Genomic DNA, 15,660 nt, shown 5'->3' on the forward strand with positions numbered 1-15,660 from the left:
AGAAGAAGTCGTTTGAAGTTTTTGACATATTTGACCCCTGTGACCTTGAAAACAGGTCAAGGTCATTTTCGTTCTCAAACTTTGTAGGGCTCCTACCAACGAAGCTTTCAGCCAAATATCATGACTCTAGGCCTGTCCGTTCTTCAGAAGAAGTTGTTTAAAGGAAAAGTTGACGGACGAGGACGGACGGACGACGCGCCACGGCATAAGCTCACTTGAACTAACAATGAAGGTGTGATAAAATGTTTTGTTATTTTCAAAAAAGTCATTGATCTTGCCAAAAGACAAAACATAATATGCCGTAAAGCCAAGACCCCGCAAAATTATTAAATTTCCACATAAATTTTCGTTCGCGCGTTATCACCCCCCATAGAATTTCCCAATGGGGGTCATGACCCCCATTGGGAGATTCAAAGGTTAGCAGGTCTGCCTAATAGGAAAATATGGATGGCTATACACTATCTAAGTTAACAACTAACCAGGCTATTAGCCAGCCACCCGCCTGCCCGTCTTTTGGACAGGCAGTTTTCATAAAAGGCCCATTTAGACGGGCTACTTCTCACTATATATCCTTACTATTTAATTTTGGACAGGCAATATTGTCAAAATTTGCTAAATATCAGCTTTTTGGACAGGTAGGTTTAAAATCCTGGCTTAAGGCCTGCAACTAACACATTATTTTGTGTTTGTGGGGAAACTCATGTCATGCGATTCACACAATAGTATTGCAATGATTAAAGTGCTATAATCATAATAAATATTGCAATAGTTTTTGGTTGAACAAGTTTGATGCGTTTCTTATGTTTCGTTTTGCTCTACAGAGCTTGCATCCTAGTATTTGATGCAGATTTACTTTTGTGTCTTCTGATTCTATACAAAGTAATTTATAAGCATGACCAAACATTGCAGCCTTTGTCCCTGTATTTCAGGGAAGATTAAACCTGTGATGTCTTCTGAGAATGAAGAAATTGTCACTAACAAGTTAATAATACTACAAATAACGATGTATTGTTATCATGGCGCAATATCTATTCCAAAGCATCAACAATAGTGCAGTAAATTGATCCACTGCTGATACATAAGCAATCAAGCATGTATTCTTTAATTCTGCATTTCTGGTGTCAAAGTTTTATTGCTTTAAGGGGACGTCAACCGACAATCACAGGTGCTGGACAAACCTACACGCTTGTACACAAGTTAACACATGGACATCAAATATATCCCTACGATATCATTCTGTCTTGACTGATCAATTGAATGACCATGGCAAAAGAACGTTTATTCATTGTAGCTTAATTTTACCAGTTGCTGTCCATAGACAAAATCTTTTCCTCCTTCAGCACCATCGACATAAAATTCTTTGAGGAAGGTCTTGATCTTTTCTGCAATCAAAACAATACACACAAGATTGGAAACAAATATAATACAGTACAAATCTGATCTCACACATAAATTTTCATAATAATTTATCTTGCGATTTCATCTCAACATGGTCATTTGGAACCAGCTGTCTTTCCATGCCGACGCTTTTTGTTTTACAAGTCCTTTATTAAAAAGGTGATGATCTATATTTGCCTTGATAACTTACCTTTATCGGCTTCATAATCCCGGGGTGGCATGTTCTTACTTATTTGTTTTTATCTTCAGAAAACTGTCTACGTTTGATGCGGTATGATCCCCTTTCTCTCCTATGTTTACAAAGCCCACCAAAAACCGCGCGAAATTTCTGTCCACGTGAGCAATAACAGGAAGTATTGAAAAAGTAAAAATTGAGCCGGGGTAAAATTCATGCGCCGGAACTAATTTTCATACCTTTTTCTATAACATATTAGTTCTAAATCATTTCTACTTATGGTTTACGTAGGATATATTGGCTGCAACTAAGTTTAATTATTTTTCTCTTCACGACTCAAAACAGATTTGAAAATTTGATGGAGAGCACCTGTTTTCCGGATTTACAGTCACAAATGCTTTATCGTTTAGACTACCCAGATTGTATTTTATAACTTTCATGTGAAGTTACATATTTTGGTACCATAAATAAAAAGAACTGTTATGTTGTAAACAATAATTAAATGATTATGTTATTTTTATTGTTGTCTTTATATGGACCTTCACGGTAACTTTGACCGGAAAATTCTTTTCTCATTGCGCATGCCTGACCCCATTGACCCTAATATGGCGAAAAACAGAAATGGTGAGGCATATGTCACGTAAAAGAGAAAGTACTTCAGAACAATGTTGTAAATTATCTGATGGATTCATGATTCTCTTTTGTTTTGTAGCATAAATTAAAGAGTTCACAGAAGGACAAAGTAAGGCAGTTCATAGCCTTTACGCAGACGGGAGAGAAGTCAGCGATCACTTGTCTCTCCGCTTTCGATTGGAAACTGGATGTAGCAGTTGACAACTTTTTCCAAACCCCAGACCGTTACAGTTGTGATTCCAGAGTAACGGTGGACAGAAAGAGACTGGAACAACTATGGGGAAGATACAAGGGTAAATTTGATCTACATGGAAACTGGATGTATAACAAATATCGGTGGTATACTGAGTACTAGATTTCGTGTTTTTATTGTTGTCAGTGCTGTGCTATGTGCTAAATATATTGCACAATTTCCACAGAGTTGTGCGTAATGTCATTTATTTGTGCCTGGTTATCATATACTTGTTTTTCTTCATTAAAATTGACGACTTTTAAAAAGAAAAATCTGTACATTGATAATATTTTAGCAACTGAAGGTGGTTTACTATTGTCTGAAGTTTAAATTATATACATGTACAGTAATCAGTATATTGACTGAGACATTGTGTCGAGTAAAGGTTGATGGCAAAGACCACAGCTCCTGGACACACTTATATGATGTGTATATACTCAACATGTATAACACTAGTATATTATGTATTATATTAGTTTGTCCAGAACATACATGTGGCTAAGACCAAATTAAAACAACATGTGTAAGGTCATAATTAAGTTGAAAAAGTCGAACAATAATTTCTATTCTATTTTAACCTTTTTTTAACTGTTCAAAGATGTGTGTTTACACACACGCCTGTGAATGGTTAAAAGGTAAAAAAAAATACAGTGACCTTGAAGTTCTAAGTTTAACACTTTTGTTATGACAAAAAGTGGAATAACACACGTGTATATAACTGTCTCCCAGTCAAATCATATCATTGAGTAACCAGTTTCTGAGCCTTTAAGACATATTGTCGAATTGATGAGTGTGAGCAAAATTAAACGGCATAGTGCATCATGCTTTGTATCAACAATGTTTAGTCTTAAATTTTACCTGGACAGTCATTTTGAAATCACTAATTTGCAATGATGACTAGTCTCATCCTTTGGTCATCATTGAACAGTTTCTGTTTTGTCTTTTCATAGCTCACATAATATTTACTGTGATCAGAGACGTATAATACAGAGATTGGCAACTTGCTCTTGGCCTTACTATTGGTCACTGGTATCGAGAGTTACGCTTCACCTGCGCCATATTGGATATGCGGTTCGCTGCATTCAACTCAAATCATAATAATGCCATGAGAAAACATCGCAAATCAACGTAACATTAAAACCGTACGTAGCTACAAAATGTAGCTGAGATTTCCATGCGGTTTGGGAGTGCTACATTGAATGTAAACTTGAATGATTAAGATTGCACATCGTGGCTGTGTTTACATATCGGTAATTATTCTGGCTTCAGGATAACACTATCTCCGTTTTTGTTCTTTAGACAATTTCAAAAAAGTTTTCAGAAATTAATTATATGATAATATTTCTATCCAGGAAATTAAATGAGGTTGTTACAATACTTGCAAAGTTTCATAATTCAGCTGTGAAAAGACAGGTTTTTCTGAGAAATCAAGTTAAAATGGCGGCTCTGATTTTGAGGGTTATTTCTATCATGACAAATTTTGAACACTATCTCCGTTTTTTTTCTTTAGACAATTTCAAAAAAGTTTTCAGAAATTAGTTATATGATAATATTTCTAACCAGGAAATTAAAATGAGGTTGTTACAATACCTGCAAAGTTTGATAATTGAGCTCTGAAAATACACTTTAAAATAACCATGTGAAAATGGCGGCTGTGATGTGCGAGAGTTAATTCCTTTCATGACACCGGCACTCCTTTCTCGTTCATCTTTTTATTTCAAAAACGTATTCAGATATAACATTATATTTCTAACCAGCTTCTTTATATGATCCATATATCTAGGATAAGTGACATGTTGACACGAACTAACGAATACACGATCGAACTCTCACACAGGTAACTCACTGACCAGACTATCGTCACCAGGTCGATAAGCTGTCAAAACAAACACTCGTAGATCATGCGTGATTTTGCGAGATCAGCGAGAGTTGCCAATCTCTGTATTATACGTCTCTGCTGTGATACTGTATTATTTATTGTCCAAACGTCCAAAAGTGTAGAAGTGCACTAGAAAAAGAAATAAGAACAGCGTTTGTATCCTCTATATTTTTGAATGATAGCCAAACATTTACTTAATTTATTAATATAAGAATAAGAGGAAATTCATTAAAAAAAACAATTGTGCTACCTAAATTTGCTCTGGATTCCCTTCCCACCAGAGGGCATACCTTGGGATGGGGTCAAATGAGGAAATTAGGTCGTAACTTGGAAACAGTAGAGCTCACCACTCTATAATCACCCGTTAATCATACATGCTACCAGGATTTGGCCTTCTGTTGGTCCCCATTTCAGGGAACTTAACCCCACAGTCATACCATGGAAATGGATGTACTCCCCACCCTACAATCACATATATACAATTGATTGCCATGAAGAGATGAATGCACATTTGTCTTTAGCCCTGCCCCTGGAAACTTTATTTTAACATGAAAACTGTTGAAACTTTTACCTTATCACATACATGCCAGAATCCTTGGAGACTTATCTGTGAGTTTTACAATCATTTTTAGGGAATTGAGGTTAAAATAAAGGAGGTTTTATTCGCGTTTTTCACGGCAAAAAGACTATCTTACTCAACTAAATTAATGAAATAAAGCACAAAATCTTTAAGTAAGGAACTTTGACTTTGGCAAGGTTTTTTTGTATGAATATGATTATATTTATTTAATAGCACAAAGTTTACAATACAAAATATCACATAGTTGAGATATACTGAAGAAGCAGATTTTACTTTAAATTTCGTAATTTAGTTGGACAGGTCACTATTCGCAGCAACGACATTGACTACTGATGTTCAGTTTAAACTTTGAACTTGGGTTTGTAAAAATAAGGATAATAGTTGTCTATGTTCTTTTACATTTGAACTTCTTGATAATGTAACAAAATGTTGAAACATGCATTTAACAAGACGACAGAAATAATCAGCTGTGAAAGTGAAGAAAACTGTGTTCAGTATTTGAACTTTTAAATTACATTTTCCATCTTCTTCATGACATGCCCCATATATATATTTACCAGTCGTTCTCTTTCCTTTTGTAGTGAAATTATATTTGTAAAGAAACACTTAGCCGGACATCATATTTATTAGCTCACCTGGCACAAAGTGCCAAGTGAGCTAATGCCGTGGTGCGGCGTCCGTCGTCCGTCCGTCGTCCGGCGTCAATATTTTACTTTAAACGACTTCTTCTTAATAACCGAAAGGCCTAGGGTGATGATATTTGGCGAGAAGCAAACTGGGATGAAGGGCTACCAAGTTTGTTCAAATAAATGACTTTCATCTATTTTCAAGGTCACAGAGGTCAAATATGTTAAAAACTTTAAACAACTTCTTCTCAATAACCAAACTGCCCAGGGAGATGATATTTTGTCAGTAGCATGCTAAGATGAAGGGCTACAAAGTTTGTTCAAACGAATGACCTTCTCCCATATTCAAGGTCACAGGGGTCAAATTTGTTTAAAATCTTTAAACAACCTCTTATGAATAACCATGGGTCCCAGGATGTTTATACTTTGCAAGTTGCATCCTGAGATGAAAGGTTTTACAATGTGTTCAACATAATGACTTTGTTCGACGTTCAATCACAGGGGTGAAATGTTTAAAAAAAAAAATAACAGGGTCTTTTGAACGAATTTTAATCATAAATACTGATATTTTGCCTGTAGCTTTATTTTAGATCACTTTTAAGGTTACAAGTGTGAGATTTATACCAGGTGAGCGATGCAGGCCCATTGGGCCTCTTGTTAAAGTTTCTAGCAATGAACTAACCTTACAAACATGACAGAAAACATGTTTTATGCTAATTCTACTGACAGTGTGAGGTATCAACTTCACAGGAAATTTTGATACTGAACCAGACACTGCGCGTAGTGGTTAAGACTAAGAATGTCAGGCATTCTGTAGTATCACGGAAATTAATGGCAACAATAAGAGAGGATCAAACTAATTCTATAATATGAATTATAGACACACCTAGTCCGAAGGACCAAGCTGAGCTTATGCCATACCATGGCGTCCGTCGTCCGTACGTCAACAATTTCTTTAAACGACTTCTTCTTCTTAACCACTGGTTAGAATTAAACTAAATTTGACTGGAAGTATCCCTAGGTGGTGGGGATTCAAATTTGTACAAATGGTGGGGCTGACCTCCCAGGGGGCTGAGGGGCGGGGCCAAAAGGGGTCAATTTGGCCATATTGCTTTAAGCGACTTCTTCTCTGGAACCAAGAAGTGGATATCAACCATTTTTGACTGGAAGCATCCCTAGGTGGTGGTGATTAAAAATTGTACAAATGGTGAGGCTGACTCCCTAGGGGGCTTAGGGGCGGGGCCAAAAGGGGGCAATTTGGCTATATTGCTTCAAACGACTTCTTCTGAAGAACTGTGCACTGGATATCAATCATATTTAATCAAAAGCATTCCTGGGAGGCAGGGATTTAAAATTGTACAAATGGTGTGGCTGACCTCCCAGGGGGCTGAGGGGCAGGGCCAAAAAGGGTATTTGGCTATACTGCTTTGAGCGACTTCTTCTCTGGAACTAAGTGATGGATATCAACCTTATTTGACTGGAAGCATCTCTAGGTGGTGGAGATTCAAAATTGACAAATGGTTGGGCTGACCCCCCAGGGAGCTGAGGGGCGGGGCCAAAAGGGGTCAATTTGGTTATATTGCTATAAACGACTTCTTCTGCAGAATTATGCCATTTATATTGATCATATTTGGTCGGAAGTATTCATGGGAGGCAGGGATTCAAAATTGTACAAATGGTGGGGCTGACCCCACGGGCTATGGGGTGGGGCCAATAAAATGTATTACTTGGAAATGGTTGAGATCCCCACCATATAACCATATATACAAATGCTGAGTATAAAGAGAAGAATGCACATTTGCTTCCAGGATGTCCCTAGGGTCTGGCCCCACCCTTGGAGACATAGTCCCTGGGCCATAACTTGAAAACAGTTGAGATCCCCACCACAAAACTATATATACAAATGCTGGGCATAAAGAGACGAATGCAATCATGATATCAGAATAGACCCTGGGGTCTGCCCCACCCTTGCAGACTTGGCCCCTGGGTCATAACTATGAAACGGTTGAGATCCCCACCCAAAAACTAAATATACAAATGCTGGGCAAAAAAGAGACAAATGCAGTCACGATATTAGAATCGATCCTGGGGTCGGGCCACAACTCTAGGGACCTAGTTACTGAGCCAAAGCTTGGAAACAGTTGAGATCCCCACCCCATAACCATACATAAAATTGCTGGGCATGAAAAATATAATATAGCTATGTTACAAGGATTGGCCTTGGGGTCTGTCATATTCCCTTGATCTCATTTGGAGAATATTTTGCCATGATTGCTTAGGTATCCAGGTGAGCGATACAGGCCCTCTGGGCCTCTTGTTTCAATTGTTCAAATAGATTACTTATTGTAAAAGACACCTCAATCAACTCACAATTTCAACCCGGCCATTTCAACCAGCTAAATTTTCCGGAAGTTATCGAAAAAACTCTTTGATCACATAATCAATAACATGACCGCTACTCGAGAGCTCTCGTGATTTATCGCTGAAAACATTGTGGAATCTCGTAAGACTTTGAGGAAACAACAACAGGAAAATGGTTCAACGATCGATCATTAAAAAACGTGAAGTTTTGAGGATTTTCTGTAAATTCATGTCCCATGCCGTGAGATTTTATCAGAGGTGAAAATCTGTGAGATTTTGCCTCACGCCGTAAGATCTGGCATGTATGGTATCATTGCCGTTTAAGTACAAACATGCTACCAAAATTAGCTGAGGGGTATTGCTCTGCTCTTGGTGACTAAGTCCCAGGAATGTAACATGGAAACAGTTGAGATCCCTACCTCATATCCATATACATTTACATAATACAGTTGCTAGGTAAGACACCAACACAAGCATGCTTCCAGGATTAATCCGAAAGTGCCCTGTCCTGGAGAATTAGTTCCTGGGACACAACATAGAAACAGTTTAACCCCCCTTTAATCCCATAACACATGTATAAGTGTATATATAGGAGGAAATGATAGTATGGAGAAATTTATGTAAACTAGCATACACAGTACATGGGGCACGAAAAAAAATGTTATATCAAAAGTGAAATTAGTTTTTAGGTCACCTGAGCTTTAGCTCAAGTGACCTATTGCTATCCGTTTTCGTCCGTCGTCGTCCGTCGTCCGTTAACATTTTACATTTCAAACTTAAAGTCAAGTTCTGCTGGGCCGATTGAACTGAAAGTTGGTAGGAATGATCGCCTCATGGTCCTGACAAAGTGTTGTTATTTTTCGGGTCGATCAGAAATCCAATATGGCCGCCACGGCCGCCATTTTGAAAACCTATTTCAAACTTAAAGTCAAGTTCTGCTGGGCCGATTGAACTGAAAGTTTGTAGGAATGATCGACTCATGGTCCTGACAAAGTGTTGTTATTTTTCGGGTCGATCAGAAATCCAATATGGCCGCCACGGCCGCCATTTTGAAAATAGCTATTTCAAACTTAAAGTCAAGTTCTGCTGGGCCGATTGAACTGAAAGTTGGTAGGAATGATCGACTCATGGTCCTGACAAAGTGTTGTTATTTTTCAGGTCAATCAGAAATCCAATATGGCCACCACAGCCGCTATTTTGTAAATACCTATTCTAAACTTAAAAACAATTTCTAATAGGCCGATCTTATTTAAAATCGGTCTAGGAATGATCAGCTCATGGTCCTGACAAAGTTAAGTTAACATTATACTTAACTATTTTTTACTCAAATTGGTACATATTTCAACAACAAAAATAAATACTGTAGGACTCAGGTGACCGTTAAGGCCCATGGGCCTCTTGTTATATGGTGACGGTGACTATATCTGCACTAGAATTAGTGGAAATTCTATGAAATCCATCATTATTTTAGATTGGTTTCACTGCATTATGAAATGTCATTTTACAATTTTGTTTCTTTCTAGATCAAAATGAAGATGACAAAATGACAGTAGATGGTGTAATGAAATTCCTGGAAGATCTCAATCTTAGTCCAGAGTCAAGAACAGTCCTCCTCATTGCATGGAAGTTCAAGGCAGCTACTCAATGTGAATTCACTAAAGAGGAGTTTATCACAGGAATGGCTGATCTCGGGTAAATCTGCCATTGATCCATTATATATAGGACTAAGCAATTACAATAGCCTGATAGTCTGAGACGAGTGAAATCTCCACCTGAACTAGTGGTCCTAAAAATTGCCAGCCCATAAGACTAGGCAATTCTATATACAATTGGAAACTACTATCCCAATCGATTATATAGCTAGTGGTGTTAATGATTAATTTCTAGCCCTGCACTTCTGCTGGTGGTAAAATGTGACTGGCTATGATGAGTGTTATAGTACATGGCCTAAGTGGATGTTAAACGCTATTTTACTTTATAAATCATTGTATGTTGTGGGGACGTAAAACTTCTGACAAATTTAATACCAGTAAAAACTTCAATGCATGTATCAGGTATAAAATGTGTCACTTAATGATCAGATATTGCAGGGTCAATATGTGGTCATGACCAGATATCAGGTTGACATCTCAGTAGTTATAAGTCCCATGGGAAATAGGGCTGGAATGGGTTACAGGTACTATCCAGTTAGCAAATTTATGTATCAAAAAAACGTCCCAAAATGTAGGTGAATATTTAATGAATTTCCCGATCAGAAATGTCACTCCTCACTGCTGTTTGACAGACCTCGAAAACACTCCTGATCAGTATACTTGCTTATACCATTGAGTTCATGTAAGCGATAAACTTTGAATGTAAACATAATATCGACTAACATTCGGAAGTGATGCACAGAAATACGAGCGCATAGCGTTGACAACACATGAGTGTGAAGTGAAACTACGATAATTTCTGTGTCAGGAGGCTAGCTATATATGTAGCCAATTTATAAAGATTTCGAGAATTTGCAACGTTTTACAACTAATTACAACGAATAAGTATTGAGCTATCTTTGTGTACATGCATTTACTTAATTAAGGATCACCGTCCCTCCACCTAAAAAATTTAATGAGGCAATGTGTTGTTTTTTCTACAGCATCGCTATTGCGTAAGCAAATCATTCCTGAACAATAACCCATTCCTTGCGGAAGTTTCTTCAGATATTTTTGGGATATAATGGAAATTTAGATATTTCATTTTTTTTTTTTTTTTTCAATTGAACAAAATGAAACAAAATATATATTATTTGATGCAACAATGGTTTATTAGAAACATAACACATACAAAATAATAACAATGTCAATATTGATGAACAAAACATTTTTTTTTTAGTAATTTTCTAACAATATTAAAACAAACAATAATGCCTGTTACATGAATCAATAAAATTCCGAGTGTCGATGCAACACGTTTAGGACAATGAAAAATAAATATCTTGCGGACTTACTTATTCTACAAAAAAAATATAAAGATACAAAAAAAAATTAACAAAACTGAGTGACAACTCTTACATTTGTACCAACAATAATTCTAATTCCCAAAAAGTCATATATACAATTTACAACATACAATATAGCACTTTTTGTATACAAATATAATACAGTAGGCATAACCAACCAATAAAATTAGTTCAAATGTAATTACCAATATAAAACAAATTGTACTTTGTGTATGGATAACATTATAACAAACAATGTACTTTACTGTGTCATAGCAAAAATGTCACAAAGAACAACAGTGACAAAGTTCCACATACTTTACACAACAATAATACATTTCTACATACTGTACAAATAACATACTTTGTTGTGATATAAAAAATCACACTAAACAACAATAATAAACATTTACATTCTGAACAAAACAATAATAAACTTTCACATTATGTACAGATAACAACATACCATAGTTCGATATAAAACATATCACACTATTTAGCAATAATAAACTTTGACATTATGTACAGATAACAACATACCATAGTGTGATATTTTTATATAAAAAATATCACACTATATAGAGGATAGTAATAACAAATATATTTCACGAGTGTGGCTAATATATTGATATTTTTTCACGAATATGCAGCACAAGTGAAAATATCAAAATATTATCAACACAAGTGATAGCGCGGATCTGATGCCGATTTTATAGTGCTATCTCACTGAAGTACACATGATGACCAGCTCTGCTGGGTATGCTTCCTCTTTAACAAAATGATGACCTTTTATCTTGTCTTGCAGATGTGATAGTGTAGAAAAACTTAAAAACAAATGTCCAGGGCTGGAGCAGGAAATACGAGATCAGAACAAGTTTAAAGACTTCTACCAGTTTACATTTAATTATGCCAAAAATCCAGGACAAAAGGGTCTAGGTATGTATTTGTTGTAGCCATTGTTTGTTTGGCCTCTGATTTATCAAAATGCATTACAGTATATGAGAAATTTTACAAAAAGTTTCATATTGTTTTTGTAAGGGCTATCCCATAACTTATTGTATGTGGGGAGGCACCTGTATTAATACATTATGGGTGATGGGTTTTCAAATCAGATCTGCCTACCATTCCTTATAGTAAATCACTTGGGATGGTGGGATCTGTGAAACAGTACCGCCTGCCAATCCCATATGGTTATTTCTGGAACAGATGCAAGAAAGTTTCAAATTTTAATGAGGGATATTTCCTAGTTAATTTATGAAAATCAGGCATACAACATCCTTACGAGACCTCTGACATAGCATTTTCATGTTCACAGTGTATTGTTTGTACCAACATAAGTAAATCTGCCAGAAAATTGTATTTATTAGCTCACTTGGCACAAAGTGCCAAGTGAGCTTATGCCGTGGCGGGGCGTCCGTCCGTCCGGCGTCCGGCGTCAATATTTTACTTTAAACGACTTCTTCTTAATAACCGAAAGGCCTAGGGTGTCGATATTTGGCCAGAAGCAAACTGGGATGAAGGGCTACAAAGCATGTTAAAATTAATGACCTTGATCCATTTTCAAGGTCACAGAGGTCAAATATGTTAAAACATTTAAACATCTTCTTCTCGATAACCAAACTGCCCAGGGAGATGATATTTGTCCAGTAGCATGCTTGGGTGAAGGGCTACCAAGTTTGTTCAAATGACTGACCTTCAATTATATGCAAGGTCACAGGGGTCACCAACATTTCAAACAACTTCTTCTAAAGAACCTTGGCCAGTAGCATGCTTGGGTGAAGGGCTACCAAGTTTGTTTAAATGTATGACCTTGAATCATATTCAAGGTCACAGGGGTCAAATATGTTAAAATTTTAAACAACTTCTTCAGAATAACCAAAATGCCCAGAGTGATGATATTTGGCCAGTAGCATGCTAGGTTAAAGGGCTATCAAGTTTGTTCAAATGAATGACCTGCACCTATATTCAAAGTCACAGGGGTCTAATATGTGAAAAACATTAAACAACTTTTGAATAACTCAAATGCACAGGGTGATGATATTTGGCCAGTAGCATGCTGAGATGAAGGGCTACAAAGTTTGTTCAAATGAATGACCTTCACCCATATTCAAGGTCACAGGGGTCAAATATGTTAAAAACTTTAAACAACTTCTTCTGAATAACCAAAATGCCCAGGGTGATGATATTCAGTCAGTAGCATACTAGGATCAAGGGCTACCAAGTTTGTTTAAATGTATGACCTTGAATCATATTCAAGGTCACAAGGAGCAAATATGTTCAAAATATTTAAACAACTTGTTCTGAATAACCAAAAGACTCAAGATGTTGATATTTAATCAGTAGCATGCTGGGATCAAGGACTACTATGTTTGTTAAAGTGATTGACTTTGACTTATATTCAAGGTCACAGGGGTCAAATTTGTAAAATCTTTAATCGACCTCTTCTGAATAACCATGGGTCCCAGGATGTTGATACTTTGCAAGTTGCATCCTGAGATGAAAGGCTATAAAATTTGTTCAACATAATAACTTTGTTCAACTTTCAATCACAGGGGTGAAATGTTTAAAAAAAAAAATGGGACTTTTGAATGAATTTTAATCATAAATTCTGATATTTTGCCTGTAGTTTTATCTTAGATCACTTTTAAGGTTACAAGTGTGAGATTTATACCAGGTGAGCGATGCAGGCCCATTGGACCTCTTGTTATCAATTGCAATTTACCAGAGAATGTGAAGCAAATTTTTTCTTTTTCAGATTTGGAAATGGCTATAGCATATTGGAATATAGTTTTATCAGGAAGATTTAAATTCTTAAAACTATGGAGTGACTTTTTGACGGTAAGTTAATTATCTCCCTGTACATGTTACATATGAATGAAGTTTGATTACACTAAGGTAAAGAGCCCTGGCACCACTCTATATATGTATAGCTATTGTACACAGGTCTTGAAAAGTATTTTTTCTGATTAATTTATGTTACCTGGTAGTTCATAATTTATGTTACCTGGTAGTTCATCTATCTATTCACACGAAGACATTTTCTTGTTTTAGGTCATTTCAAGAAGTTATAACATCATAAATTTGTTCCCAGTCATCTAGAAAAGTATAATTATAGGCTGTGGGCCTTTTTAGCTCACCTGCTCGAAGGGCAAGTGAGCTTATGTCATGGTGCGGCGTCCGTCGTCCGTCCGTCAACTTTTTCTTTAAACAAAGTTTGAGAACGAAAATGACCTTGACCTACTTTCAAGGTCACAGTAGTCAAATATGTGAAACACTTCAAACGACTTCTTCTGAATAACTAAAAGGTATAGAACCTTCATATTTAGCTGGTGGATTTCTAGGATAGACCCTGACAAAGTTTGGGAATGAAAAAGACCTTGACCTGCTTTCAAATTCACAGTGGTCAAAGTAAAGAATCTTCATATTTAGCTGGTGGCTTTCTAGGATAGAGCCCGACAAAGTTGGAAATGAAAATGACCTTGACCTACTTTTAAGGTCACAGTGGTCAAATATGTCAAACGTTTCAAACGACTTCTTCTGAAGGACTGAGGAGTATAAAATCTTCATATTTGCCTGGTTGCTTCCTTGGATAAAGCCAGACAAAATTTGTGAATGAAAATGACCTTGACTTACTTTCAGGGTCACAGGGGTCAAACATGTCAAAAACATCGAACGACTTCTTATAAATAATCGAAAGGCATAGAATCATAATATGTGGCTGGTGGCTTTTTGGGATAGAGATCACCAAAGTTTGCAAATGAAAATGACCACAACCTATGTTAAAGGTCACAGAGGTCACCAACATTTCAAACAACTTCTTCTAAAGAACCAAAAGGAACGGATTCATAAGATTTGGCTGGTAGCTTCTTGGGATAAAGCCAACAAAGTTTGAGGAGGTAAATGACCTTGACCTACTTACATGGTCACAGGTAAAAATATGTCAAATATTTTCTGAAGAAGAACTAAAAAGCATAGAATTATTAAAATAGTTGGTGAACTTCGACCCAGGGGCGCACTTTTTAATTAAATAGACTTTTTTTTGAAACAAATAAAACAAATCTTTTCACACATTTTGTTTTATTACATTATCTCTTGTCAAAATACTTATTAAAAATATTTTCTAAAATAAAACAAATTGCTTACCTATATATACCCTATTATTTCTGAGGATGATAGCGGAAACACAAGCAATTTCTTTTGGCCTAAGTAGGGTACACCGAATATTGAAATTTTCATAGTATGAGCACCCAATTTTCAGTTGTTATTGTACTTTAAATTGACTTTTGTGTTGTTAGGAACACCACAAGCGGTCGATCCCCAAGGACACGTGGAACCTCCTTCTGGATTTCTGTGCAATGATAAACGAGGACATGACAAACTACGATGAAGAAGGTATACAGCCTGTGTAACGAACTCTAGCAGTAACAGTCATAGAGATTCACACCAAGAAAAATACACATCTAAAACCTGAACAGATTGTTTATTGCTTTAAGGGCCCCTGTCCCTATGCACTGTTGTTTCCTATATACTGTATAACCTCCCCTTAACCTCCATTTGGATATAACTATATCACAATTTGGCCAGGACACTTTATAGTTTATCAACTAGCTCAATCGGTTAATTTGATAGTATAACAATCTGAAGTCCAGGGTTTGAATCCTGGTCTAGCCCCAATACATTGTTACACTCAGAACACTGTTGTTATTTATATTTGAATCCTGGTCTAGCCCCAATACATTTTTTTATGCCCGTCGAAGACGGGGACGTATTATGTTATCACGTGAGCGGGCGGGCGGGCG

The 15,660-nt window shown here is 36.5% G+C and overlaps 2 protein-coding genes across 2 annotated transcripts in view; one reads left to right on the forward strand and one right to left on the reverse strand.

Moving 5' to 3' along the window:
• Positions 1–1,741, reverse strand: part of LOC110444795 (DNA replication licensing factor mcm7-like) — a 37,868-nt gene extending 36,127 nt beyond the window's left edge. Inside the window, exons 1-2 of the mRNA XM_021489158.1 lie at positions 1,589–1,741; positions 1,303–1,382 (exon numbers count right to left, since the gene is read on the reverse strand). Coding sequence (XP_021344833.1) covers positions 1,303–1,382; positions 1,589–1,619 — 111 coding nt within the window. The 5' untranslated portion in view covers positions 1,620–1,741. The remainder of the gene's footprint in view (positions 1–1,302; positions 1,383–1,588) is intronic.
• A 402-nt stretch (positions 1,742–2,143) lies between these two features.
• LOC110444814 (DCN1-like protein 1) overlaps positions 2,144–15,660 on the forward strand; it is a 24,161-nt gene continuing 10,644 nt past the window's right edge. The window contains exons 1-6 of the mRNA XM_021489173.1: positions 2,144–2,197; positions 2,286–2,499; positions 9,408–9,576; positions 11,667–11,797; positions 13,617–13,699; positions 15,157–15,253. Coding sequence (XP_021344848.1) covers positions 2,195–2,197; positions 2,286–2,499; positions 9,408–9,576; positions 11,667–11,797; positions 13,617–13,699; positions 15,157–15,253 — 697 coding nt within the window. The 5' untranslated portion in view covers positions 2,144–2,194. The remainder of the gene's footprint in view (positions 2,198–2,285; positions 2,500–9,407; positions 9,577–11,666; positions 11,798–13,616; positions 13,700–15,156; positions 15,254–15,660) is intronic.

This window comes from Mizuhopecten yessoensis, unplaced genomic scaffold (assembly GCF_002113885.1).
Source record: "Mizuhopecten yessoensis strain PY_sf001 unplaced genomic scaffold, ASM211388v2 scaffold2065, whole genome shotgun sequence".
Lineage (NCBI taxonomy): Eukaryota > Metazoa > Mollusca > Bivalvia > Pectinida > Pectinidae > Mizuhopecten > Mizuhopecten yessoensis.